General features: G+C 44.3%; 1 protein-coding gene across 7 annotated transcripts in view; it reads right to left on the minus strand.

Annotated features, from left to right (window-relative positions):
• Positions 1–27,734, minus strand: part of DOP1B (DOP1 leucine zipper like protein B) — a 120,073-nt gene that overhangs the window by 35,648 nt on the left and 56,691 nt on the right. For 4 of the 7 annotated variants that reach the window (XM_075593790.1, XM_075593789.1, XM_075593792.1 and 1 more), the window contains exons 9-22: positions 27,534–27,648; positions 26,075–26,195; positions 25,091–25,210; positions 22,330–22,429; positions 20,699–20,890; positions 19,373–20,057; positions 18,477–18,748; positions 15,963–16,115; positions 14,754–14,854; positions 11,918–12,108; positions 9,983–11,585; positions 8,791–8,905; positions 5,996–6,178; positions 3,459–3,584 (exon numbers count right to left, since the gene is read on the minus strand). In XM_075593790.1, coding sequence (XP_075449905.1) covers positions 3,459–3,584; positions 5,996–6,178; positions 8,791–8,905; positions 9,983–11,585; positions 11,918–12,108; positions 14,754–14,854; positions 15,963–16,115; positions 18,477–18,748; positions 19,373–20,057; positions 20,699–20,890; positions 22,330–22,429; positions 25,091–25,210; positions 26,075–26,195; positions 27,534–27,648 — 4,077 coding nt within the window. The remainder of the gene's footprint in view (positions 1–3,458; positions 3,585–5,995; positions 6,179–8,790; positions 8,906–9,982; positions 11,586–11,917; positions 12,109–14,753; positions 14,855–15,962; positions 16,116–18,476; positions 18,749–19,372; positions 20,058–20,698; positions 20,891–22,329; positions 22,430–25,090; positions 25,211–26,074; positions 26,196–27,533; positions 27,649–27,734) is intronic. The other 3 variants (XM_075593796.1, XM_075593794.1, XM_075593795.1) reach the window with 3 other exon arrangements.

The raw sequence follows: 27,734 nt of genomic DNA on the forward strand, positions 1-27,734 counted from the left end.
GCTTCCTAATTGAAAAAAATTTTTTTAGACTGGGCTTCCGACAATAAAAATATAATTTCTTGCGCACACCGACAAATATATATCAAAAAATTACATTGCAAATGGAAGGAAAAGGAGGAGTGCGGCTTTGTCCCCGATGGTTGCGCGCGATGGCGTGTGTGCTGCACACAAAGTACAGCCGATAAGGTACAGGATTACGTCAGTGGATGGCAGGAATATGCCTGAAGATCCTCTGCTCTCTCCTCCTTGTGACTCGTGCGGTCAGGACGAGGAGAGAGCAGGGGATCTTCAGGCATATCCCGGCCACAAACTGACGTGATGCTGTACCTCATCGTTGAACTGCGGTATGGATCTCTCGCTACCAGCAACTATGTGCTCACTTTACTGGGCTTGTGCCTGTCGGCTGTTTACATACTTACTGACTGCACAGACAGGCATATGTATGCTCTCTCTTACCAGGAACCTGTGCTATTGAATTGCTGACTGAATGCTGCACTGTGCCAACACTTATATTTTCCATACTCACCGTGCTCTGATAGATACTCAGGAACTTTGCCTGAGCGTGCTTCACTTTAACAGGATTCCTACTTGGGGGATTGTATCCATTGCTTTTTAGGGATTTTGGTGTATACACCGGGTGTAAAAGGGAAGTGCCTCTGGTCACTGTGACCGTTGGGAACGGGCCTGAGGAAGGGGTTCACTCCCTGAAACGTTGCCCCCCTTGATTCCCCTGTTTTTTTGTCGTTCCCCCCCTCCCCCCATACCCCTTGGTTTTCCTTATGTCTACCCCTCCCTACCCTGTGTTTCCCCTCCCCATCCGATACCCTTGACTCTGTGGGCGACTTATTATCTCTTTAGTGCATTCGGTTTGTGATACTCTACAGCAGTGTGCCATTTAATTCTTTGTTTTGTTTTCTCTTTTGTTACATATATTAAATTGATTTGGGATATTCCCATTGATCTATTACTTTTGTTGTGTGCTGGGAACTCCCCCCTTTTTTGTGCTATGTTATATATAACGTATCAATCAGATTACAGATTATAAAGGGTGTCGTCTAATAAAGCAATATAAATCAATGTGACATAAAAAAAACATATTAAAAATTGCAGCGTGTGTTTGGCAAAGAGCATGTATTTGCCTGTAGGAAATTTGCAGCAGAAGGGTCTGACCCTTAATAGGTGTCACTTATTAGTGATAGCTTCGTGTGAGCATAGAGCCCTAGGGTAGATAGGAAATTGCTCTATGCCGGCTGCTTAAGGCAAAGAAAAACAGTATATAACTGCAATGCCTTACTATTGGTTGGTCTAAATTTACATCATTAATAGCCTTTCATAAGGTGACAAAAACACCCCATATATGAATAGATGGTTGTTTACTGGCAGTATATAGAATTGCTCATCCATATAATAGGGTTTTTATCAAATGAACAAATACCTGATTTTTAACAGGCAGACACCAGGAGCATATGTGTCTCTATGCTAAAATGCCATTAGATACCTTATTGGTATTATTGCCACAATAGGTATAGGCAGTGGTCAACAAATCACCACAAAATCTACTCGCCACACAAAAAAATCTACTCGCCACCTAGTACCAAACGTGTGCTGCTTGGGCCAATAGGAGCTCGCCACGAGTTAAATCCACTCGCCCGGGGCGAGCAAATGTATAGGTTTGTCGAACACTGGGTATAGGCATAAAGCACTGCCTGCATGCAGAGTTTGCAACAAGTATTGAACTGACAAAGTAAAGGCAGCAGGGGAAATTGGCAGTATGATTCTGAGGTGCTTTAGTACCTCATTTGTTTTAAGCTGGCAAAGTCCCTAATAGTGCAGTGTCTTTTGCGAGAGTTACTGAATCTGCTCAGGGGGAGAGAGTGTTCTGCTAGTCTATAATTCTCTGTAGGCTGCCAATCCCCTGTCAATTTTAGTGAATTACTGCCACATACCAGAGGGAGAACGTCCTGCAAGCACACTTAAACTATGCTACCCTGGTAATAACTTGCCCTTCAAACAGATGTCTTGTTAGGCTGTGTTTATAGTTAGGGCTACGGCGATGCGACCGCGTGACGTCAGCCGTCCCTATAGCGTTTCCTGCACCCTGGTGCAGGAGACGAGAGGGCGACTGGGGGACATGGCGGAGGCGTGAGCGGTTTGCCCTCGTTGGCTGAACCACTCACGTGTTGCTGATGTCACACGGCGATTGCTGAAGTCAAAATCCTTTGACTACCAGCAATCGCGACCGCGTGACGTCATCCGTCGCGGTAGTGCCCACCATGGGCACCCGCGATGGACTGCATGTACTTGCTACGTCGCTGTAGCCAGTACTATAAAAGCAGCCTTAGGCTTGTTTTATAGTTGGCGCGCTCGCGCATGTGCGCACGTGTGCTAATGCTTGTGCACGTGATTCACACTGTGTGTGTACAGGTCTGTGCTGTGAGCGACAGGTGGGCGTGGCCATGACGTCACACCAGCTTCACACAACCTGTATCCAAAATAGCTGAAGGTGAAAGTATGAAGAAAAAGTAAGGTCGTTATAGTTGCATATAATTATATTAGTAAATAAGGCATTCTTTATGAAGGTGAAGAACAACATTGCTGACCTTACAAATGACTCCTTTCCTCCTTTTTCTCTCTAATTTCTTTATTGCATATAAACCATATTACTTCTCCACCAGTTATAATCAAAGATCCAGCAGCGTTCTCTCTTTTATGGGCTTATTGTTTTAATCATCTTTAACTCTGTCCTCATTCGCTGCATACAACTCGCTGACCCTTCTGCGCAAAATACAAAGTAATTGGAGCCTCACTGTGATTGGCTAAAAGAGCGTGATGTGCACCGGCAGCAGCGCGAAAAGACAATTTTCATGTCTTTCCTCCGATCTGCCGGGTGAACGCTCACTGCCGTACGGAAGTATAGAACGTCAGGTTTAAACACAGTCGATTATAATTGATGCGTGCGCACTATATTACATGCCTTAGACGGAGAGACTTTCCCTACGGCTGTTTCACCGACACAGCGACATCTTCTGGGGTTCCCCATTTAGATTTATTCTTAAGTGAGCAATGTTTTATTTCGTTTATCAATTTGCTTCAAGTAGTTTTTAATAGCATTAGTAATAGTACAGATCTTGTTGTATTTTAACCCTTTGTGAGTCCCCCAAAGACATAGCCACCAACATCATGGGGTCTAGCACACCATGGACCTTTTTTTTAAAGCTTGTTCGCATGAGGTCGCGTTCCGCGCCCCCGTGGAGTGCCAGGCGCGATCGGCCTTGCCGATAAACGGGAAAGGACTCCTCCTCCATCTCCCTAAATCAGTAACGCTGCGATATATATGTGTGTTCTTGTTCTTTACACGCAACACTTAATAAAGTGTTAACGTTGCCTTAACATCTACTTCTCAATATCTCCTTGACCACAGCCAGTAATGGGCACCATCTCCCATGAGCTACATTTACCTTCGCTTTACTTTGGCTCTTGTTAAATCTCTTCCTTTTCCACACGGCTGCAACTGCTGCAATGAGCTGGACTCCCAGATGTGCCGTCAGTGGGTTCAGAAAGTCTAGGATTTTCTGTTTCAATGTCTGGCAAAAAAAACCCCAAAGAGAAGTAATCAGAATTGTTTTGCTCAATTTACAACATGGACACAAAAGGATGGAAATCGATCAGCCTAAAATTATTAACTTACTAGAGGGGGTGCTCAAGGAATAAACATTACATATCACCAAACAAGAAAATAATCCCTATAAAAAGCACTCTACCTATTTTAATTAAATGTATTATTGATGATAATAATAGACAGGAAAGAATTCAAACAGAAATAAGGTTAAAACATATTAGGCACTAATTGCTAAAGGATTTCACACTACAGCTACATACAAGCCTATAAAGTGTGATGGATTCCTAATAATTGCAGCAGTAGTAATACTGCAAAATACTAGATACTAGCAAGCTATATGATCTATATAGCATGTATTCTATGCCAGATTGATCTGATCCTAGATGGCTTAGTGAAGCACTTACCAGATATTTTGTTAGTGAGTATTAAGCCTCATGCACTAATGCGTGAGACAAATTCTAAGAGATGAAGCACATACACGCCCCGTGAAGAAGGGTGTGTATAATTGTGGACGTTTATACAGATGCCCATACAAACACATTCAGTGTTTAAGTCCCCATCTTCCACCCTCAATAGTATGTACATAAGAGTGTGTAACAGGGGACTTATCCCTGTTCAGTAATGTGCCTTTAATCTAGCAGTGTGGTGGTTAACTTCTGGTAGTTAATTACTAAACACCACCTGCCTGATTGAGATGGCTTACAAAAGCCTGTCTGTTCAAACAGGAAGTGAGAACTCTTTAGCTGACACCTGACCTGAACTTAGAGACACACTGGTCTTGAGCTCTGCCAAAGAGATAGCAGAGCGGCTTTCAAGACACAGGGAAAACTTCTAAACCTGTATGCTGACCAACCCTGGAGACAAGGGAGCTGAAGCAGGGACAATGAGAAGATTTTCCCTCCAAGAAACAGATAAGACTTTTATTCTTAAGAGACTGCTTATTTTCTTATGTTCATGCTATATGTTTTGGGGTTGCGAGAACTGCTTAACTAATAGGAGATGTGAACTAATTGCATAGGATTTCACTAGAAATACTCCCAAGTGAATGGAAGCTTTGTTCCCCCCCGTGTTTGGATACTTTCCTGATGAAAAGGAACAGGCACAATAAATTTCACATTATAAAGCCTCCTAAGTGTGTACCTCTGTGAACGTCCGTCCACAGAGTTCTTAAAGCACTAAGGCAACTAACATAATATCTGATAAGTTCTCTCCACTATGCCATCTAATATCAGTTTAACCATGGACCAATAAAGCATTTTTTATTCACTTCCTTTTTGGACCCACTATTGGTTGGTGCCAAAAATCTTATTTTTGTTCTTCTACCATACAACAAGTAAGAAAGTAAATATAATTTTTCTAAACAAAAATTATATTCAGGGGTCAAAATGCAATTGACTCTAGACCAGCAATTCCCAAGCCCAGTCCTCAGGGAGGTGCCCAACTCCAGTGCAATCCTTTTGGCTGAACCACCTGTGCTCAAGCAAGGGTATACTTAAAGCCTGCACTGTTTGGGGTTCTGGAGGGCTGTATGGGAACCTCTGCTCTAGGCACATGAATGGAGGCTCATTTCAAATCGTATGATGAACACACTGTGGATGAAGTCTATCTCTGTGCTCTGTGACTGTCACCATGCCAGTGCCGCTCTGGAGCAGGCTGGTATGAATCACAGCTGTGCTCGCAAACGTACAGATGTAGTGAGATGTGCCGGTTAAAAAAGGTGAAATCTGCGGCTCCGGAGACAGTCTGTCGCGGTCGCGGTCGCGCTGCGGGGTCCACCATGCTTTCAGATCGGACCCCTCCAGTGATAATCCTCCGGGGGGGGGGGGGGGGAAATCGCGGTCCTGCGGCTCACCCCGGTGCCTAAAACAGTCTTCTTTGCTACATCTGTATGATTCCAGATAACCCTAATCAGGAATAGTGTATGACAGGGCCCCCTTGCTGTGTTTGACATGCATGTGACACATGAAATCAAGGATTCCGATTAACAGTTGAAACACAGATGCAGGGTACATGCAATGATGGCTTTTCATCTCGTACAATCTAAAATGCTCTCAAACGCGCAAGCAGTCCTTTAAATGATCACACAATGAAGAGGAAAAAAAACTCAGATATTTAACTTATTTAACTCAGATTGAATCTCCTAGGTGTGAGGTGCCATTATACCGCCATCTGAACTGTGTCAAACGTAATGGAATTGCACCAGTAACATTCTTACGTGCCTTACACTGAGCACAGGAACAGGGTTCGCTCTACGTATGCGCTCTACAAGACATTGAGATCGACAGATAGCTACACTGACAGGAAGTTACATTCTTGAACCATGGCAAGGTGAAGAGGGGTGTCTGAAAGTAAAAAAGCAGGTCAGGGCCTTCTTACTTTAGTGGTTTTGAAATAAACTGAAGATGATCCTTTCATGGTCCCAAGCAGATCCAAAGGCCTCTTTTCCCTCTCTTGCTTGACTATCACACTCCAGAGAAGAGACATGGTGTTGACGATTCGTGGCAGCTCTTCCAGAAGGGAATTCCGCGCGTTCTTCAGGTGAGCAGGATCAGCTGAAGACTAAAACCAGCACCAAAATTAAGAGGGTTGCTTAAAACAAATACGTTTCATCTGAGGAACCATGCGGGTGTGTTGCAAAGTGCTGTAATTGCGAGCAGGTGCATTTCGTTACTAAAGGCTTCATGAAGAGTGTTATGGGTCGACCTCAAGCACATTCAACTGCTGGAATCGTACACTTGTGGGTGTCGGACAACTAACCATGCCTCAAATGTGCTTTACTGTTACATATAATAAGATCAGATCCCAAACAAATGTCTGCAATCCTGAGGAGATCTATGTGCAACAAATCTAAGCCTTTGAATTCTTTGTGTTTCATACAAAAAAAACTACTTCAGACGCTCAAGAAGATCATGCGTTATTCCTACATGTTGTTATACGGAGGCAACAGGAAGTTGGAGCAATTTGCAAATAAATAGTGACATGTAAACTTGTGATTTTAACCTTTTTTCTCATCAGGGCCAGTGCTACCACTAGCCGACGAGGACGGAGGAGGAGAACATCAGGCAGCAGCGGGAGAAGAGGACAGAGAAGGATGTCAGGCGGTGGGAGAGGAGGACGGCAGGAGCAGAGCATGGCAGTACAGGAGAAAGATGGTGGGCGGCGGGAGTAGAGAAGGGAGGAGGACGGCAGAGCAGGGCAGCAGAGGACAGCTGGAGAAGAGTACGGAGGAGGAGGACGGCGAAGCAGGGCAGCAGAGGATGGCGGGAGAAGAGAAGAGGACAGAGGAGAATGTCAGGCGGTAGAGGACGGAGAACGGCAGGAGGTGGGCAGCAGAGAAGGAGAACGGTGGGCGGCAGCGGGAGAAGAGGACAGAGGTCTGTGTGAGTGGAACAGGACGGCACAGGACGGCTGGGCAGGAGCCGTTCCCAGCGGTCCGACCCAGAAGTCTTCGCTGACGTACGGTGTCTGCCGCTGCTACAGCGCAGCTCCTACCCCGTCATCGCCCTGCTCTGCTCCCGTGGTCCTCAGTCCTCTCTCCCGCCGCTTGCTGTCTTCCTCCTCTGCTGCCCTGCTCCTCCTAAGCCAGGTAGGTGAGGGAGGAGGTGGAGAAGGAGGGGGTGAGAGAGGAAGAGAAGGAGGGGGTGAGAGGGGAAGAGGAGGAGGGGGCGAGAGGGGAAGAGAAGGAGGGGGCGAGAGGGGAGGGGAAGGTGGGGTGAGAGGGGAAGGGAAGGAGGGGGTGGGAGAGAGGGGAAGGGGAGAACTAGGGGGTGAAAGGAAGGGGAGAAGGAAGTTGATTGAGGAGAAGGAGGGGGCATGGGAGTTGGGGTGAGACGAGAAAGGATGAGGAGGGGTGTGAGAGAATGGGGCTATATATAAAAAAAAAATCTGAAAGATCTAGGGGGTGTGCAGGGATTGGGCGCAGGGTTGAAGGTTTGCGTAGGGTGCTGAATACCCTTGCACGGGCCCTGCTTCTTATAATACATTTATACATACGAACACTTTTTATCCTTCTGATACGTAATGTCACATAATTATACACTCCAGATGTTATACCCCTACATTCCACGTCTACATATAATTTTACAAAATGCATAATCCTTACCTACAGATGTCATTAAGTACTTATTCTTTTTACTATTAATACCCTACTATAATACAGGGGTGCGCAAAGTGGGGTGCGCGAGATTTTCTAAGGGGGACACAGCGCTTACAGATGCCCTGCACTCTTCCCCAAGGCATTTAAATGAAATCCCGGGGGATCGCGCAAAGACTCTGTAACTTCCCTTACCTTGTCTCCGGCGGCTTCGGGCGTCGCCATGCTACGCAGGGGGTCACGTGACATCATGGAGTCATTTGATGCAGGAGACATGGTAAGGAGGTGGGCGCGAGCAGGGGGGTGGGGGAGAGCAGGCAGGGGGGCGCAGGAGTATCACCCCTGCTATAAAGTATCAAAAGTAACATATGTATCAATCCAATCCCCATATTCTTACTATATATTGTAGTATACATCTCATGTTCATCTTCTCTCCACATCCCGTGGTCCCCTTTACAACATCAAAGTCCACACACACACACAAAAACACAAAAACACACACACACACAAAAACACACACAAAAACACACACACACACTACGCTGAACCATGTTACAAAAAGGGAAAGGTGTGAATGGAGTCTATAGCCACAACGCAATGAACACAGGCACGCTCCTGGTTGCCACTTTCTGCTGAATGATAACCCAGACACTTCCGTGTCCGACCGCTGGAGCGCGCTCGTATCAAAGCTCCCGCGTCACATGGGCCAATAGGAAGCAGCACCGGATGACGTCACAGCTTCCTATTGGCCCGCAGAGCGCTGGAGCTTTGAAACTCTTGACATTACATGAACCCTGCTAGCCGAGCGGAGAGGCTACGGGCACCCCCTACGGAGGCAAGTATCTCCGGAAGCAGGGGGTCCCGGGAGAAGAAATGAATGGGGTTCAGATCCAGAGACCCCCTGCTTCAATCCTATGGAGAGAAAAAAAAATCTAAATTAATGTAACCAAAAAAAAAAAAAAGGTTTGGATTGTCGCTTTCATTTTGCGGTAAGCGTCGTGTCAGTACTACAAACGTGTGAAAATGACACCAATTTGGACAGCTCCTTCTTAGCCAACAGTATATGAAATAAACATACCTTTTTTGATTGGGTGTGGTGCTCCAAAAGACAAAAATGACCAATTGTTGTAAGTCCTTCCAAAAGAGTGAGCGGGTAATCTGGTGAAATGTTCTCTCGTTTAGATGCCGTGCTGCTGCAAAAAAAAAACCACAGTTACAATTCTTCCATTTATTGTGGAATCAGGCATTTTGCTGGCGATTTTTCGCATTGTTCTTGCGATTTTTAGGCGGCAGTATTGTAAAAAAAAAAAAAATAGGAAATATTTTTCATTGGCTGGGTAGTTGAAAGCTGCAGTTCAGTCAATATCCTGCATGTGTTTTTTTTTTTTTAATAAATCAGTTCTGTAGTAAGAAATAATACTTTAAGCATTTTCTGTTTTTTAAAAAAAAACTTTGAAAGACCAATTTTCTTGTATTCTATTTTAACTGCCATTTGCTGAGGCACTGCCCCTTCATGTCCTGTCACAAGCCCTTGCACACCCCTTTGTCAGCCCTGCCCTCCCTCTAGCACATGTCAGTGCAGGAGTGCTCATGAATATTCATTAGCTTCCACTGACAGACAAGCAAAATATAAACAGATCCCTTCACTAATTATGTCACCAAATTTCACCTATCAATACATGGAGAACGAATTGACCTGCAGCTATACAGTTCTTTAGGTAATTAGAGATTACCCACATGAAACTATTGAAGTAAAAAAATTAATAAAAAAAAAAAAAAAAAGACTGATCTGCAGCTTTAATTCAACTTTTTTTCCCCGGAATGTAAAGCTACTTTATTTCAGAAAATGTTACATTGCTGAACACAGAAAATCTTTAAAACAAAAATGCCTCAGCATGATCTGCACCTGGGCATTACAAACAATGAACTAAAGCCCCAGGACAACAGCAATTCTGCACTGGTCACCCTGTGTACTGTATGCCCTGTATTATCATTATCATCACAGAAATATCACCTATTTTTTAAATGCTTACTTAGTTATCATTTGCAATTGAATGAACGGGTTTCAACACAGATTAATTCACTCACGAATAAATCCAGGAGTAAGTGTTTTTGTTACATGTCCATATTATTTAAGCATTACACAGGCTATGATAATCTTTTTAGAAATGTCATTTACTGGATATGTTTAAGAGAATCGTTCCTTTGGGCCAATAGATTAATGATTACACAGCTTTGGTACTGAAGAAGAAAAAAGAAGCTGGGCTTACCTCATCTTTACAAACTCATTTTCATACTGCTTCACCAGCTCATCCAAGTTTTTACAGATCTGTGCAATGAACGGCGCCACCGTCAACCCCAACGATTTGCCAAAATAAGGTAAAGAGGATGTGACCAAGGCGACCCAGGGAGGGTGCATGCCGTAGCCATACTCTGGGCGCAGCGCCTTCACAACAGCCGAGACAAACAAGCCCTGCGACGTTATTGCGTGCGACTGCACATACTGCATGGCGTTGATGGACTGCTGAAAGCTGAGCCCCCGCTGCCATTCCTTGGAGAGCTCTGCCTGGGATTCTTGATCTTCTTGCCGCTGCCGCAGGTGATGTTCTAAAATAATCAGAACCTGTAGGAGTTTCAGAAGCTCAATCTGAAGAGGATGCTCGCTCCATATTTGGTCCTGACCAAAATTGGTAACCCGCTCTTCAAACAGGCTGTCCTCACTACTATGTTTCAGCCCACCGGCAGACACCAGGTCGTACTTTTTTTGGCTTGTGTACATGGAAGCAGACAGCGACAGGAGAACAAACTCTTGGACTTTACATCTTTCTAGCAAGCTGTGTATAAATTCGATATTTTTTCCCTCGGAGGACTTGGCCATTGTGGCCAGTTGAGACATCATTCTGATCAAGACTTCGACACTTTTCACTTGGACATCTCGGTTACCAAGCACATCTCTGTGGCTGACCTTTAGGTAACATGGGTAATAAGACCGCAGGAAGCTCAAGCAGAGGTAAGTCAAAAGTTCTATCAATAACGAATGAGGACACATGGATGGGGACTGTGTCTGAAGCTTGCCATAAAAACTCTGGCCAACAAGGGCTTCCTGGTGGCGTGCCAGAAGGTTATATATTAAGTTTAGGTGAGCGGTGGAGCTGGTGTCCATGCTAGTACTAGCTACAGCTTCAATAAACTCTTTAGGGTTGGTTTTTAGAACCGCTTCCAGCACTGAAAAGGCGTACAATACCCTCTTGGAATCGTAAGGCTGTAGGTACAAGAGAATATGTTTAAACAGGGCCTCAATCACTTCTTCCTTTTCCTTCTGCTGCTTTAAAAGTCTGGTGCTTCGGATTGCCTGAAGCTCCAAATCTGCTTCATCATCACTAGAGAGCGATTCAGATGTCTGTGTTACATCAGATTCAGTGCGTACCAGATTTAACAACGTGCTTTGTCTGGGGGCATCCACATAAGACATATTTGTTTGGCCGATGTGTTTCAAACTCCCCTGTCCACCTGCATCATCCCCACCACCACTTTGCTCATTGCTCGGGTCAAGAGAGTAGGGAGAGAATGAAGAAGTATTTTCACTATCATTCTGCCCAGTGCTGGTATCTGCTGATTCTGTATGTTCACTGTCATCTTGTTCATCGTCCCCATAAAGTGAAGGCTCAATGAAACTAGAAGAAATATTTTCTCTCCACTCATTTTTCATCTTCTCAGGATCCTTCTCTACTTCAGCCCAAATAGCATCCCTGTCCACCGTATTAAACTGACTTAGTAAGAAATTGTCTTCAGAACCGTTTTCAGGAAACTCATGGATTCCTTGAGACTCCTTGAGACAAGTTCTCTTCTTCCTTAACCAGTAGTGGAATTCTTCTGGGGGGAAAAAAAAATTACAACAAAAATATCTTATTGGTATCTGTTTTGCCTGCAGAGATTGTGTGTACAACACAAAACTTATGCATCACAAATAGCTGACAAAGAACAGTGCTTTTCACATAAGGGGTTTTGACAATAGGGTTTTTGTTCCCAATACAGTGCAAAAAAATCATTGTTTGAAGTAAACACTAAACTGGAGACCTCCTGTCAAATTCCTGGGACTTTGTGATTCTCGCTCTAATTGTACCAACAAGATAAAGTGACGATTTGTTTTTAACCGTACTTTTATAGAGGAATAAATTAAGATGTTGTTGATGCATATGCCCTACCTGATGAGTTTTTCTGTTTGATACAGTGGATAGAGGTGCGCTGGGTCTTCGGATGGAGCAGGAGCAACAAGACCGGTTCAAGAATTCTTGCAACATCGTTCAAGGAGAGAGCGCGGATCAACCAGCCCTGTGCGGCTGCACCAATAGCCCCGTCGGAACAGTTTAAGCTGTCGAGTACCACAAACAGAGACCTGGAAACAGTAACAACATGTAGAGATCACGCATGTCATGATACCAACATGAGATATTACATCTTTTAATCAATTTGGTGCTTGAAAGAGTGACTTTGTTAAAAATGAAGATATCGTGTGACATCTTCTATTCTGCATAATAACAGGTGCATATCTGTAATCGTGGCAAAAAAGACAAATCAAACCATACCACACATTATATGGGTAAAAGGTGCCAAGGACAGATATCAATTTTGTCACTCGAATTTAGGAGCAAGACGATCATAATTAAGTCTTGTTCGTCCGTTGTAATCGCCTGACTATTAATATGACTCGCGTGTGTCTAAGTATCAGAGAAAGGAAATTATGAGTGTGTTTATATATTGAGGCAAAACTTTTTAAATGTCAATAGTGGTTGATAGTTTACTAACAGTTGATTTACGACAGGGGTGGGCTTATGTTGCATCAATGGGGAAAGCATGGTATATAGGTATTGCCCTGGAGTTATAGAACCAGAATTTAACAGAGGTGTGTTTTGGACCAAACATGTGAATTCTTGCATTTCTATGCCAGTGACCTCTCTGGGGAAAACCTATGGCACCTTTGGCAAAGTATTGTATAGGAATTTCTGTTTTATCCTGTTATTTTAAGAAACTGTTTTGTATTTTACTGAAATTGTATGTTCTTGCAATTATCTTTTTCTGTAATCTGAAGCACTGTATTTTTATATACAGTAGCGACATTGCTTATTGAAGCAAAAGCCGCCGGCTCCATGCGGCTGGGAAGCGGGTAGCCGCGGCGCGTGGCGGCGCACTGTGACGTCACAGTAACATGCGCGCCCGGCTTCCCCGTCTTCCCCAGGCTTCCCCGACACCCCTGGAGATCAAATGAAGGTAAGCGGGGGTGCGGGGAAGCAGAGGGGCAGAGCAGGAGCCGGGTACGGTGTCGGGAAGGGAGGTAAATTGCGCGCGAAGTGGAGGGGGGGTGCGTGGGGGAAACGCGGCGGCGCGCGGTTGTTACTGGCGGCAGCTGGGGTAGATCTCGGCGTGCCGTCGTGATTTAGTGCAATAAACAATGTCGGTGCTGTATATTTTAAACAATTCTTTAATAAATGATGCTTTGGAGCTCTGAATGAACTGTCTCACGCTCTGGAGAGAGTATTTACATTTCCGAATACAATTTGCTACAACAGATGTGTGTGTTAAGTGCATAGTCTTTTTCTAAAATAAACAGGGGCATGAGACCCTGGCAGATATATATGACATATTTTAAAATGATTTATTGGATGGCTGAAGCGTACAGATATGATTGCAAACGAGTAAGGGGTTAATATGAAGTAATTGAAAGTACCTTGTGCAGGAGAAAGTTGAGTTGGCTAGAGTAGCCATGTGTATTAACCCTGGTTACATATTAAGTCACGTACTCACTTGTGTGCTGTTTGTGACAGATGGTATATGGGGACGGATTGAGGGGAGAGATTGTCCATTTGAGACTTTTGCGAAGGTGAAAAGTGGGCCAGCTAGCGAGCTGTGTATTAACCCTTGTCCCATATGCAGGTCACGTGCTCACAGGTGTGCGGTACATGACAATGCATGTCTTCCAAACACTTAATCAAGGCATTTTCTCCGTGGCATTTTGTGAAGCAGTGGATTCTTTTTTTCCACTCCGTTATTAAGGCAACAATATATACGCTGTTAGAGATTCTTTTTTTCCTTTAATCTGCTCAGAACTGGGGGATTTTCCTGTGCCTAACTACGCTGATTTCTTTCACCGGATGACACACAGATCTGGGGATAATGTTAATGTAATTGTTCATGGAGTAGCGGCATTAGTACTCGGACAATGAGCCAGGTGACATTGGTAATATCTCTGGCTACATCCAGTGAAATGCATTCATATTGCAGGCTTTGAGCACTTCTAATGACACCCTATGGATTGCCTCGCTGGTACTTTACCCACCAATGACCAAATGATACAGATGCAGCCAGATGAATTTCCACCCTGCCCTGCATTTGGAGTGGGTGGACTGCGACCCAAGCATGGCCTGATCACAGCCAAGCGCAGGGGGAAATTTCTCATCAGGATTAACACAGTGGTGGTCCCGGCTTCTGAATGGGACCACCTAGTGGTTTAAATCCTTATGGGCAATTAGTCTACTGAGTTTTTGGGCCCCGGGGAGTCCGCGATCTGGCTGTGGTCAGGCTGCATTTCAGCTGCAGTTTCCTTGAGGGAAAACTGCGTCTGCAACTGTGACAAGACAAAGGGTGTCTGTACTGCAAGAGGCAGTTCATATCTGCATTTCACAAGATGTAGCCAGAGATATTACTAATGTCACTTGGCTCATTGTCAGAGTACTATTGCCAACATAAAAAAAAGGAAGAAAATACAGGAACTAAACTCGACGGCTTATAAACAGATCCATACAGCTGTGCCAGTATACATATCTTCTGCACTGCCTTGGTCCTAAGAGGAATGGCACCTATAACAAAATAGGGTGGTATTAAAGCAAATGAATAAAACTCCACTATCTAGCTGCTCAGAACAGAGATACTGTAACACCTTGTGAATGGGAACATTATGTTGTAGTATTTAATCGCTGAAGTAACATTACAATTTATGAGATTATACAGCTAGTCCTTATAGGAACTCCCAAGTATCTCAGTCACCTATCAAAAGATCGGTTATGGGACGTGACTCTGCTGCCTTGGATTTCCCGCGTCAGGTGCCAAATCACAGAGAACCGGAACAGCGCCTCCAGTCTCGTCACCTGTTAACAAAAATACAACAGCTACTGTATACCGTGTACGTTTTCTATGCCAAGAAGGTAACAAAAGGTGAATAAATGCATCAGGGAACGCCCACATTTCTATTTTGTTCCCTTTTAAAACTTGCAATGTCTACTTGCAAATCTAACATGTAGCTTTTAAATAAACAGAAGCCTTTGGGCTTAATAAGTCTTTGTTCCAAATAATCTATAAAATGTTAGCCAACATATCGGACAAATGTGAATTCATGTTTTGTTTTAACCTTGAATTTAATCAAGTTACAGTACTAAAAGTAATTATAAAGAGTAAATATTAAAACGATGTGGGCATAGTAGATATAGAACTAAAAGAGAGACATTCATTCCATAATCCAAAATTGTCTGGATAAACATACCTCGAAATCTAGTAGTAAATTGATTGAAAAACTAAAGGGTCAATTTTAAAATAAATATCCCGTAGAGAAAATACATTCAAATTACTGCATATAACAAAAGGCAAAATACACAAAACACATCCCCAAAAGAAAAATGTAAGAACGTGTGTTGAAGAGCTTTGGCAGTGAAAGGAGCTATATGGACACGAACACACAAAAGAATCACAGTGGATTTAAGTTTTACTAGTAAGTACAGGCGTTCCTCGGTTATCCGACACAATGCGTTACTCAAAATGGCGTTGGATAGCGAAACGTCTTAAAGCGAAACACGTTTTCCCATAGGAACACTGTTTAAATGAAAGGTTCCGTTCCTGAAGGCATTTTTAACACTAAAATACACCAAATATTTTACTCGGGCAATAAGATATGCAGCACACACAAAAATTATAGTGTACAGTATATACTGTATTATATATATAATATAACATAATATATAATAGATATATTATATACATAAACAACTTTGCAAAATGTTGTAAGAGCGTTGGATAAGCCGTTATGGCGTTGTTAAAATGAACATACTGTAGGTATGCATTGCTGGATGAGTGTTGGATAAGCCATTCTTTGTAACACGAGGACTGCCCGTATGCAGATTTACTTCCCTAAATAACATCCTAGTCAGTAGAGGTACTGAGCGTAATTGCCTAGGACACCACCGAGTGAAAGCCAACTCTTACTTTATCATTGTCCAGCAGAGTCAGGCAGATGATCTCTTCGCAGATATTTGCAGACGGTGCCAGGCAGTGCAGCCTGTAGAAAAGCTCCACGCAGGTGATGTGGTGTTCCCTGGTCTTCATGTTCAGCTGATTCCACAGCACATGGGCCACTCTCTGGTGGGGAATTCAGTTGTGTTAAGCAGCATGTTCTGCAAACCTGGGATACGTAAACCTTGTGAACCCAACTTACGCAGTGTTCACACATCCAAAGCAGTACAACAGAGCTCTTCAACTAGCCGCCCGTGGGCCAATATACCCAGAGAAAAACCTTTGTGGTGCTTAGGCTGTCTGGCTAATAATTTCATTGCAGCAGTCTGCCCCTGCTACACTTCGGGCTGGAGCACACTTGTGGCTTTGTGACGCTGCGACGCTGCGCGCGCCTCCGTCTGCTGGGCGATGTGTGATCATTCCCAGCAGAAGGAAAGATCCGACACACCACGCCCCCACGTGACGCGCTGAGCCTCCTACCCTGAGGGAGCAGGAAGCCGGAGGGTGTGAGCAGCGGGGACCGGGGTGTGAGCAGCGGGGACCGGGGGTGTGAGCGGCAGGGACCGGGGGTGTGAGCGGCGGGGGCCGGGGGTGTGAGCGGCGGGGACCGGGGGTGTGAGCGGCGGGGACCGGGGGTGTGAGCGGCGGGGACCGGGGGTGTGAGCGGCGGGGACCGGGGGTGTGAGCGGCGGGGACCGGGGGTGTGAGCGGCGGGGACCGGGGGTGTGAGCGGCGGGGGCCGGGGGTGTGAGCGGCGGGGGCCGGGGGTGTGAGCGGCGGGGGCCGGGGGTGTGAGCGGCGGGGGCCGGGGGTGTGAGCGGCGGACACCGGGGGTGTGAGCGGCGGACACCGGGGGTGTGAGCGGCGGACACCGGGGGTGTGAGCGGCGGACACCGGGGGTGTGAGCGGCAGGGACCGGGGGTGTGAGCGGCAGGGACCGGGGGTGCGAGCGGCAGGGACCGGGGGTGTGAGCGGCGGGGACCGGGGGTGTGAGCGGCGGGGACCTGGGGTGTGAGCGGCGGGGGCCGGGGGTGTGAGCAGCTGGTGACCCCTCTATTAGAGATCTATATTGTATTATTGCAGCTCTGAGCATTGTGTCTCCTCCCTCATGTACACATCTCATTTGCATGTTATCAGTTCACCGTTGCCCTTGCTCACACCGGTGAGAAAAACTCAACATACAAAGTCTCAGAAAGTTAAACTTTGACCCTTTTTGAGAGACATTGGAATCAGGGATTTTTCTAGTGTTTCTGTTATTGCTGTAATCATTTGCTGTAGTCCCGTCCCCCGTCCCAATTTCCGCAGCCAATCAATGGAAACGTCTGGACATTGATTGGCTGCTGAAACTGACGTTGCGCTGCTGCAGCCTGGAATCACAGTTTGGAAAGACTCCAGCAGCGACGCCACCGCGCTTCGCAGTCAATGGTAGTCTCAACAATGAACACTACTATTGGCCGCCCGGGGTCGTGACGGACGCGCGTGCACACAAAAGCGCAGCGCGGTGTGTGCTCCAGCCCTAATATCATGGAAGCTGTCTGCCCCTGCTAATGTAATTGCAGCTGCCTGCTCCTGCTCATTTCACTGCATTTGTTCAGGCAACCAAATGCACTTTTTACACTGAAACTCACTAATAAGCTACAGTTCTATAAATATGAACGGTGCAGATGTTTCAAAGTCTTACAGAAAATTGAAGTATAATAAGTGTAACCGTATCTAAAATGACATTATTATACTCTTGTGGCACTATTTCCCCCAAATAATGATAACTAGAGTGATCGTATTTTACTTCAGTCGCCACAATTACAGTGTCTGTGATTACTGAATTTGTATTGTTATGGAACCTCTGGGAATATTCTGGCGACCCCCAGGGCTCCACAGAACACACATGCTGCAGGAAAGTGATTTCCAACAGGGAGTTTGTGATGTGTCTGCAAGGGAATCACCACAAAAAGTGCACTGGCAGATCCCAGCAGTCTAGTGGGTTCCTGAGCCCGTGTGGGGACTGCGCACTTCGAAAGCCCCCAAACTGCACCTGGGTGTGGGTGGTATAGTTGTCAATTACAGGAGGAGCTTCCAACGTTGCTCCAAACAATGCACTGCATCCACAGCAGCAAGGCATTGTGGGGTGTGACTTTGGAAGCTCCCGCAGTGATTGACCGCTTCATATCACCTCTGCTGTTCTGCACACCGAGGAGCAGTTTGGGGTCTTATAAACCGTGTGCTCCCCCCACAAGCTCAGGACACTATACTGCCTGAGGACTGGCCACACAGCTTTGTTAGCAATAGTCTGATGAGTAGGAAATAAGATTAATTAGGGGATCGCAGTACAAGTAATTTGTAGCCGGTGGTACACAATGTAAAAAAAAGTTGGTAACTGCTGTTATAGGATATTTCAACCGTTCAAATTTATTCCCCAAAGCCACACTTCAAAGGGCAGCATTGCCAATATTAAGGAATAGGCGTGTTCTGTCTCCTGATCTTACATACCGGATAAAAGTCCGTTTTCTCTGCCACAAGCTTCAGGGCTCCTGGTGCAACAGGAGGAACGGTGACCATCTGCAATTTTCCAAACACAGTGCTGTACCCAGAGGTCTTGGAGCGCTTCATGCGATCGTCCATTACGAGAGACAGGGACTGGGAGTGGTTGATGACTTCAAGCAGAGTGGAAATAGCTACGTTCTGAATGTAGCAGTCTTTCACACAACAGCAAATTGTCATAAGGGACTTAAACCACAGGGGGAAGACCGCATCTCCGGAGCCTTATATAAAGGAAACAAAAAGAAAACTTACTTGGTTAAAATCCTACACTGTTTAGTACGCAAACCTAGATGGCCGAAGGGGGTATCACGTACAGTACATTGCAAAGCAATGATCGCGTGGTTAACAACCGACTACAAAATGAATGGCCACTAAGCTATGACAATTAGACTTGGTGGAGGGTTAATACTTCCTTTACAATATATATGGGGAAATTGTTGGCTAGGACATTTGGTTGATGATTGGTTACAAATAAATAAATAAATAAATAAATAAAAAGAATACTGCACAGAAGAATAATGATTAAACTTCTGCAATCCAAAAGCGGGTTTCAGAAATAAATTCTAGTGCAAGTAAAGATGATAAATAGGTGAATAAAACATGTTGATCTTAGCTTTTTTTTATTAAGACTCACGTTTCCCCTTAGCCTACTACAATTTCTACCACTGTCCTTATTGCCAGTAGTTAGGGGAAGGTATAGTGGCACAAAGGTGGGATCCTCTGTTCCGGCAACTTTCCCCCAGCTTATCCCAGAGCCCTTCTAAGTTCTTGTGTTTACTTTGTCAGGATTTACAAGCTCACTTAGACCAAATGGCACTGCTGGTGTAACAGAGCTTCATACTTACCAGGCACCTGAAAGAGGGTGGCATACAACTGTTCCGTCTCCTCTTCTGAAAGGTAAACCGGGAAGGTGGCACAGTCGAGCAAAAAGTGACAAGCGGCAGCAAAGGCTTCCCTGCAATCCTCTGTCATTTCTCCCATGTTCTGCATGAAGCGGTCAATGTCCCACTCCTCATCTGCTCCTTTATCCACTTTTTCGCTCGGGGTGTGTGCCTGAGAATAGTCGGGCTTACCACCCTTCTGCTTTATTAGGGGCGCTCGAGGAGTGAAGAAGTCCGTCAGCATCTGTTTGAACTGGGGCGCAGTGATCTGTTTGGCTTCCCATGACCCCCTCTTCTTCGTACTCCCTTCCTTCTCCTCTTTCACCACGTTCGCCGGTGAGCTTCTCCCATTGATCTGTGGCTGCAGCTGAATCCCAAACAGTTGCTTGCTGGCAAAGTTGGCCACCAATTCCTGGATGCAGTGCAGGGTCTTCTGCATGCTGCCTCCTTTCTTCCAGACATCCCCCTTCTCTGGACACACCCTGGGCACGCGCAGGTGTTCAGAGAGCTCCGGAGACGATACGCTCAGACCAATTCCACTATCTTCTGACTTAAGAGGGGGGAAAATAGGATCTTCTTCTCCTGCAAACTCAGCCCCAGATTCAGTTTCAGGAACTGTATTCATCTTCAATGATTCTTTAGTGGGGCTCTGAAATATAAGTTTTAGATATATAACAAATACATTTGACCATGACAAGACACATTGACCCGCTTATACCATTTTAATATATTCATTTTACTGCAACAGTCTTCATACACCAACACTACATGGTTAGGGCTGCCAAGGGAGAAAAGAAAGAATTATTTGAAAAATACGTCTATTTTTTTTAAATCACCATAATAAATATTTTCCCACATACACCGCAAGTCATATTTTCTCAACAAATAGGTTTTGCTGGGGGCTTAACGTGCATGTAGGTGTTCAGTATCATTATACGGTGCAGTGTGGGAATTATGCAGTAGGATGAGAATTTTAGCAACAGTTTTAACTGGAGAATTGTGCACACACGCTAGCTTTATATGACTGATGTTTCCAGAGGCGAAATTAGAATTTTCAACATTTGAACTTAAAATAAAGATTACAGTATAGGGTAGGTTGATCAAAGTGTGATATGAGTCAGTGCACAAGTGTTTTTGTGTGATCACATAGGTTGACCATCCATGAAACGACCTCTGCATGTTTTAATACATTTTCTGCTACAGTTGGTAGGTGCTGCCCAGCGTTATTCCCAATGTTGATACAGTATTAAGAGTTCCTCCATCACTTGGCTATTGTCTGGTTCTACTCACTGTGTCAGGGCTCGGGGTGTCCATATCCAGATAGGCTGGCGGCATCTGCACTTTGCTGAGAACTTTGAAGCAGGTCTTCAGAGCTTGGGTCAGCTCCGGCAGGCTCAGGGTATCCATGTTCTCAGACAGGGACTGAGCCATATAACTCAACATCTGAGGCAAATACTGAGCTTGCACCTCTGAATACAGTTCCTAAAGGGAAACAAGGGGACAGATTAAGTAACGGATGCCTGGACTGTCCTGCCACATGGAGCGGGATACACTAAAAGTCCTCCATATAGCTGCGTTAAAAGTTGGCGTAACAAACAAATTGGACTGCAGTGTATTTTATGGAATTGCCACGGTATTCAATAACAATGACTTATTCATAGATACGATGCCATATGCAGCTAATTTGCATACATGGAAAATGTAATAACTCTTCAGTAAATAAGGGTAGAGCTACAAATAAGCGATAACACATTGAAATTAGCTTTAATTCATTCTTACAAAACCCTATGGCAGAATTTATTTTGTAACCCTTTTGATACCTGAGGCTACCAATGCTATGCAAAGGAATGTCTTCAGGCACCAAAAGGGCTAAAATCCATCAAACACCCTACAAATAAAACACAAGAAGCATATGTGCAAATATTAAGCCTTCAGTAGCCTAAGTGGACAGTCAAATATCTATATATATCTATATATAGATATATATAACTGAAAGTTTGTCTGTGCGTCCCTGTAGACAATTTGGTCAGTCGGTCCGCCCGCCCCCCCCACGGCTCTCATTGGCCGGTGTGTCTCGTGCCCTCCCCCTCCCCCGGCTCTCATTGGCCAGTGTGTCTGTGTCAGAGTTTTTTCAGTCGAGAGACACAGGAAAGGGTGTATCTTGGTAATATTGCGGAGGAAAAGCGACACTTTTTTGCTACCTTTTGAATAGGAGAAGAGAATGTGAGAGAGGAGTCGAGTGTGACCCCTACACAGCGTGCTTGGGCTACTGCGTGAATGATGGTACTTCCAATAGTAATGTGGACGGAGGAAATAGGGCCAGGTTTGGGAGGAAGTATGAGGAGCTCTGCGGAGAGCCATCCAGGATGATATAGCCGAAAGACATTCAGAAACGTTATGTACAGCAGGTGTAAAGTATGGGGATGAAAAGTAAATTTGTGTGTCACCCACATAGAGGTGATATTTGAACCCAAGAGATGTGGTCACCTAGAGAGTGTGTAAAGAGATAAGAGAAGGGGTCCCAGGACAGAGCCCGAGAGATCGACAGATGAAGAGGAGGTGTTAGCAAAAGAGACACTGAAAGTACAATGGGAGAGGCAAGAGGAGATCCCTAATAGAGCTTTGTTACCAATACCAAGAATATGAAGAATGTGAAGGAGAAGAGGGTTGTCCACAGTATCAAAGGCTGCAGAGGTTGAGTAATATGAGCAGAGTGTAATGACCTCTGTCTTTGGCAGCATGGAGGTCATTAGTTATTTTCGTGAGGGCTGTTTCAGTGGAGTGAGCAATTTTGCTTCAAAGGAGGCTGCAAGGTTATGCTACAATGTATGTATTGCAGGTCACTCTGGCAGGCAGGTCAAGGTTTCAAGAAAATAGGAGCCAAGCAGAGGTTACAACTATTATGATGGGGAGTTCCTTACCAGGGGAATCACATCCAGAAGAAACACCAGCAATGTGCAGATCTCACATACTGATGGAGGAATGCCCACGTAACTTGCAGATGTATCCTCACATTTTCTCCTAGTGTAGAAAACAAAACTGATCAGCAGAATGAATACACGAGAAGAGATGAACAAACTCATTAATCTGCTAAATAAGATGTTTAAAATAAAAGTTAAAACAGGTGTAAAGAGGGAACCAGGGCCAGCAGATACATCAGAGAAAGATGAGGTGCTTGAAAACAGCAGAATCAGAACTGAGGAAATGTGATCATCCTGCCTCTTTTTTTTTTTGCCCCACTAACAATGCAAAGCTTTGTAGATGCCACCAGCCAAAAAACTGTATATAATAGGTAGTGTAGGACCTGCTGATATTGGTTACCGTGAAGCGGTTGCAGGCTTGAAATGTTTTGGCCAAAGGATTGAACAAAATGACCCATATTTATGAAGAAATATAGGCGGGAAAAAATCATATAGTAATGTACTGAATAATTTGTCATATTGGACATGTATTGGGGCTCCTTTGTTTATTGAAGTATACTCGAGGTCACTTTCCTACTGGCACCCCAATTAACACAAATATATATATATATACATATATAATATTGTAGAACTGGGTTTTGAGCCTGCTAACATTGTGTATTTCTAATAATAATTTAAACAAGCCTAAAGAGGGAACCAGAGTCTGAAGATACAACAGACTAAGATGAGGTGCTTGAAAACTGCAGAATCAGAACGGAGAAAATTAGACCATCCTGCCTCTTTTTTGCCCCAATAACAATGCAAAGCTTTCTAGATGTCCCCAGCTGGAAGCCATGGTGACAAGTGGTGAAACTGGAAGAGCGGTTGTTTACAGTTCAAGGTTTTGAGGTGCAGGAAGAGTGCTCTGTCAAGTCATGTACTTGGGGTGAAAGAACCTTCAACTCTATAAATTGCAAGGTAAGTAAAACTGTAACTTTAAAGTCCCAATAACAGCTGCTAATATAGTGTATCTATTGTGAGACTTGTAATAAGCCGTAATGAGAGAGAATCCAGCTGTGGAAGCCAATTCTGTGCAAACTGTTTCCTTAAATATGGTGTGTAACTCCTCGAATGCTCCTAGTGTTGCTCAATACATTGGACATTACTTAATACTTATCAATATCAGTGGGGTGCAGTTGCCATTCATGGCAGTGACTTATAAGCAGGACCACCGATAATATCCTGAACGCTGTCCCGAGCCCAGCCTCTCTCTCTCTCCCTCCTGCAGCAGGCCCAACCTCTGGCGTTAGCCCCGCGCAACAGAAGTCGGGTCCAACTTCCAGATCGGCGCTGCACCAGAGGCCTCCTCCCCCAGTTAGGGGATGGCATGTGTGTGTGATGGGGGTGTTTATTGTCCTAGGATTGCAGGGGGGGGTTATTGTGTTAGGATTGGAGGAGGGAGGTTGTGTTCGGGTTGGTGGTGGGGGCGAGAGAGGGAGAGAAGCAGATCAGTGGGGGCGCGAGAGGGAGATTGTAAGAAGTGGGGGGGGCAAGAGAGCGGGGGGGGGGGGCAATAGAGCGGGGTGAGAGAGGGAGAGAGGTAGGGGGCGAGAGGGAGAGAGGTAGGGGGCGAGAGAGGGAGAGGTGGGGGACGAGAGAGAGGTGTGGGCGCAAGAGATGAGGAGTGTCACATAGCAGTCGACATGGGGGGGCCCTGAAGGCTTTGGAAACTCTAAACCTGGGCCCCGGGAAAGATGTCTGCGGCCCTGCTTAGAGGAAACAGGGAGTGGGCTGCAATGGTCGTGCTTCCCATGGGTGAAGAATTAGGCGATGCACCCCCCAAAAAAATGGTGGCGGCTGGATTGCGAAATAAATGTTCCTTTTATTGAATCATCAGCAACATGCTGAAGCAGCAAAAGCAGTAGAGTGGTCTCCAACGCGTTTTGCACAAAACAAGCTCTTTGACAAAGCGCACATTTTGTGTGAAACGCGTTAGAGACCACTCTACTGCTTTCTTTTTGCTCTTGCATGTTGCTGATGAATCAATAAAAGGAGCTTTTATTTTTTTGGGCAGTGCACCACCTTATTTTTCCCCCATGGGAAGCACCTCCGGTATTTGACTACAACACAAGCTGGGAGCACGCCACCATGGGACACACGGAACGAAGGGTTGTGAGTAGAATGGTTGTGTTTTTATCACACTATACTCCAAGGATCCATTGTCTGCTTATCTATTTAGTCTAACTCCAGGAACTTTTGCCTATATGAAGTGAGGGGGCCTGCGATTACCATACCTGTGGCATCACAGACATCACCTCTGGATACACCTAGAAGTATATATATGACTTATTCCATGATGATTCTTGCAAACAGTATACATTTATGTGTCCAGGATATTAGCCTTGAATTATATTACATAGTCCACACATATCTTGCAGTTGTGGATCAGCATTAACACTTTGAGCCCTGATTTCGGAACAGCTGTTGTCCTTTTCCATACAATGGTTGTCTGTAAACTGGAGAAACTTGGTAGATTTAGAGCAGGAGTTGCCAACTCCAGTCCTCAGTCATCGACCGAGTCACCTGTGCTGAAGCAGGGATATCCTTAAAACCTGGACCTGTTGGTGGCCCTTATGGACTGAAGCTGGACACCCCTGTTCTAGAGTAGGACATTCGCTAGAACCTAATTTACTTGTTTTTATAGCTTATGGCTTTAGTAGATGTGATGAACACGGAGGACCAGTACTTACACACATACAAGATGATAAAACAGTTTGCTTACTTGAAAGAGTCTTCAAAGCATCTAGTCATATAGTCCCACAGATAGTCACTGCTTAAAGAGGTGATCAGTAGGTTGACCGTTTTAACAATCTCAGAGGCATTTTTGTTTTCTTTAATTTCACTGTAAAGAAGGAGGAAAATGGTCTAAAAATTACAATCGTATTAGAGAAAGTGAAGAGGATAATTCTAGTATTGGCATGTTTAAAGGAGATGGCTGCAGGGCTCGACAGAGCATATAATACGGTTTTACCCAAGTGCCTTTTATCTTTGAACAAAAATATATATACACTGAACTCATCTGAAGCTGGCAGCATGGCAGTCATTTCGTGATCAATATTTCATAAAATGTCATTATTGGGTTGGATTTATTTGATTGTTTCCACAATATTTCTATATATTTTTGAGACGTGGTTTCTCAAAAATGACAGAATAGATTTTCTTCCAAAATTGTCTGTATCTGAGAATTCCATGGATATTTACAGTATTTATGTGAAATACTTCTTCTGCAGGAGCAGAATATGCTCACTGGGTACTAGCAACAATAGAATACCTCTTTTGGTCAAGATTTTTCGCTTGATATTGCTTTTTACAACAATATATTGTGCACTGTGATGTAATGGTAACAAAACAGCAAAAAATTAGTCCTTAATATGAATTATAATATAATTATTTTTTTTTAAATCAGCCTTGTCTAATAGAAGAAATCATTATGTCTAATAGAAGAAAGTCACTGGTCTCTATTAACGTACTGGTACAATTTACATTTACTGATGATGCCCATTTTATCACTACAGTATGTACCTACAGAAGCGGCACTATTCTAATTGTACCGTTATATTGAACCTGAATGTACTATGGATTTTGTTACAGTGTAGAAATGACTTCAGTGGAATATGGAAGGATAGATATTTACAGGTACTTCAATAAAGCCGCACTTGCTAATGCACAGTCCGTGGGCAGAATGGATCTATGGGACTATAAATACCTTATGAGCTGGCTGCCTGTCTGACCGTAGCTAAGCTTGATGTCTGTTCCCAGTGCATCCCTGCAATATGCATAAAAGGCTCGGATCACTTCCAGAAACAAGTCTCCCACAACCGGCGGCCCTGAAACAAAGCAGGGAAATTAAATATTAAACAGCAATATCTGGATAGTCCAACTTTATAAAGGAAACAGTATATCTGGAGTATTCTGGCAATGACACGACCACATTGAAAAAATAAATAACATCACTTATTAGAGCTAAAAACCTTCATAGAATAACTTATTTTTTACATTACCAAGTATCACGATTTCATTTTAAATGGTCAATAACATTTTATTTAACCTCGTCAGTAACAAAGGGAGATATATACACCTGGCTCACACCCTCAAAGATGCACAAAACGCACAGCGCTTTTACAATTACTTGCGCAGGCGATTTATCCCCCTTTTGGTTTACACTGGAATCCCTTAACTAAAGTGTTCAAATGCAATGCTGTCCTCTACTAATGTATGGGAAGTAGTACAGTATGTGGACCGCATAAGCTTATGGCCTCCCATATGTACCTCAGCAGTAATATCTTTATCTAGATCAGTTTGAGATTTCTGAGACACATATCTTAAAACGGAAGAACCAGTTACCCCCTTACCAGACGAATGGCGGAGAGAAGGATTAACAAAGTTATGTTAATGGAGAAGCTTACTGCTTCCCTTAGGGCTGTTATATACAGCACGCAGCCGCGTGTGCCTATGCGAACGCGCGTGCACGTGCCGCATGCTTTTCCTGCAGGTAATGTGTGTGTGTGTGTGTGTGTGTATGTGTGTGTATGTGTGTGTATGTGTGTGCATGGGTTGTGTGAGTGAAAGGAAGTCCTAAATAAGATTTTTTTAAAGAAAAAAAAAAAAGTTTAATAAATATTTTATGCCCTTGTACGTTGTTTTCCCGTTTTATTGAAAAACCCAATAAACTGTTTGAAATAAAAAAAATTTAAAAATGACACGGGGTGAGTCTGAGCACGCGTGTTCCAAGTCAAACTTCTTTGTGTTTTGTCACTGAAACGGTGTTTTTATTTTCATGCGTTACATTAAATGAAAGACATTTGAGAGTAACGGCATTTAGATCCGGTACAATCCAAAATATATGTATTTTACTTTGGTTATCATAAGTCAATTATATCATGTATTCCAAGTGGTAGTATGGAAATTTCAACAAAAATAAATAAAATACATTTATACTTTCAAATCTCTAAATTAAAAACATCACCATCACAAATACTATTTATGTGACAAAACACCGACAAAAGACAAAAGTTTCACTTAAAATGCACACGCCTTTTTCTTCTTTTTTTTTTTAATGTAGCTACTACGTCGTGGCGCCCCTAGAGAGCCAGACCCCTGTGACAGAGCATCCACGTCTCAGGGGCCCCAAAGGGTTAATAAAGATTGGTCGTTATTCCCAATACCTATTTCCGGCTTGTCGAGAAGACTGACGAGGATCCGGAAGGGCTTCAGATACACCAGCAGGCCTTGCTCGGAGTCTGAATACAGGATATGTTGGTGTAATATTTTCATCAGAGCCTAGAAAGTGAGAGAGAACAATTCAGATGCTGATATTACAGCAAATCATACCAGATGTTTCCCTGTGTGCATTAGAAAGGGGCATA

This window comes from Ascaphus truei, chromosome 3 (genome assembly GCF_040206685.1).
Source record: "Ascaphus truei isolate aAscTru1 chromosome 3, aAscTru1.hap1, whole genome shotgun sequence".
Lineage (NCBI taxonomy): Eukaryota > Metazoa > Chordata > Amphibia > Anura > Ascaphidae > Ascaphus > Ascaphus truei.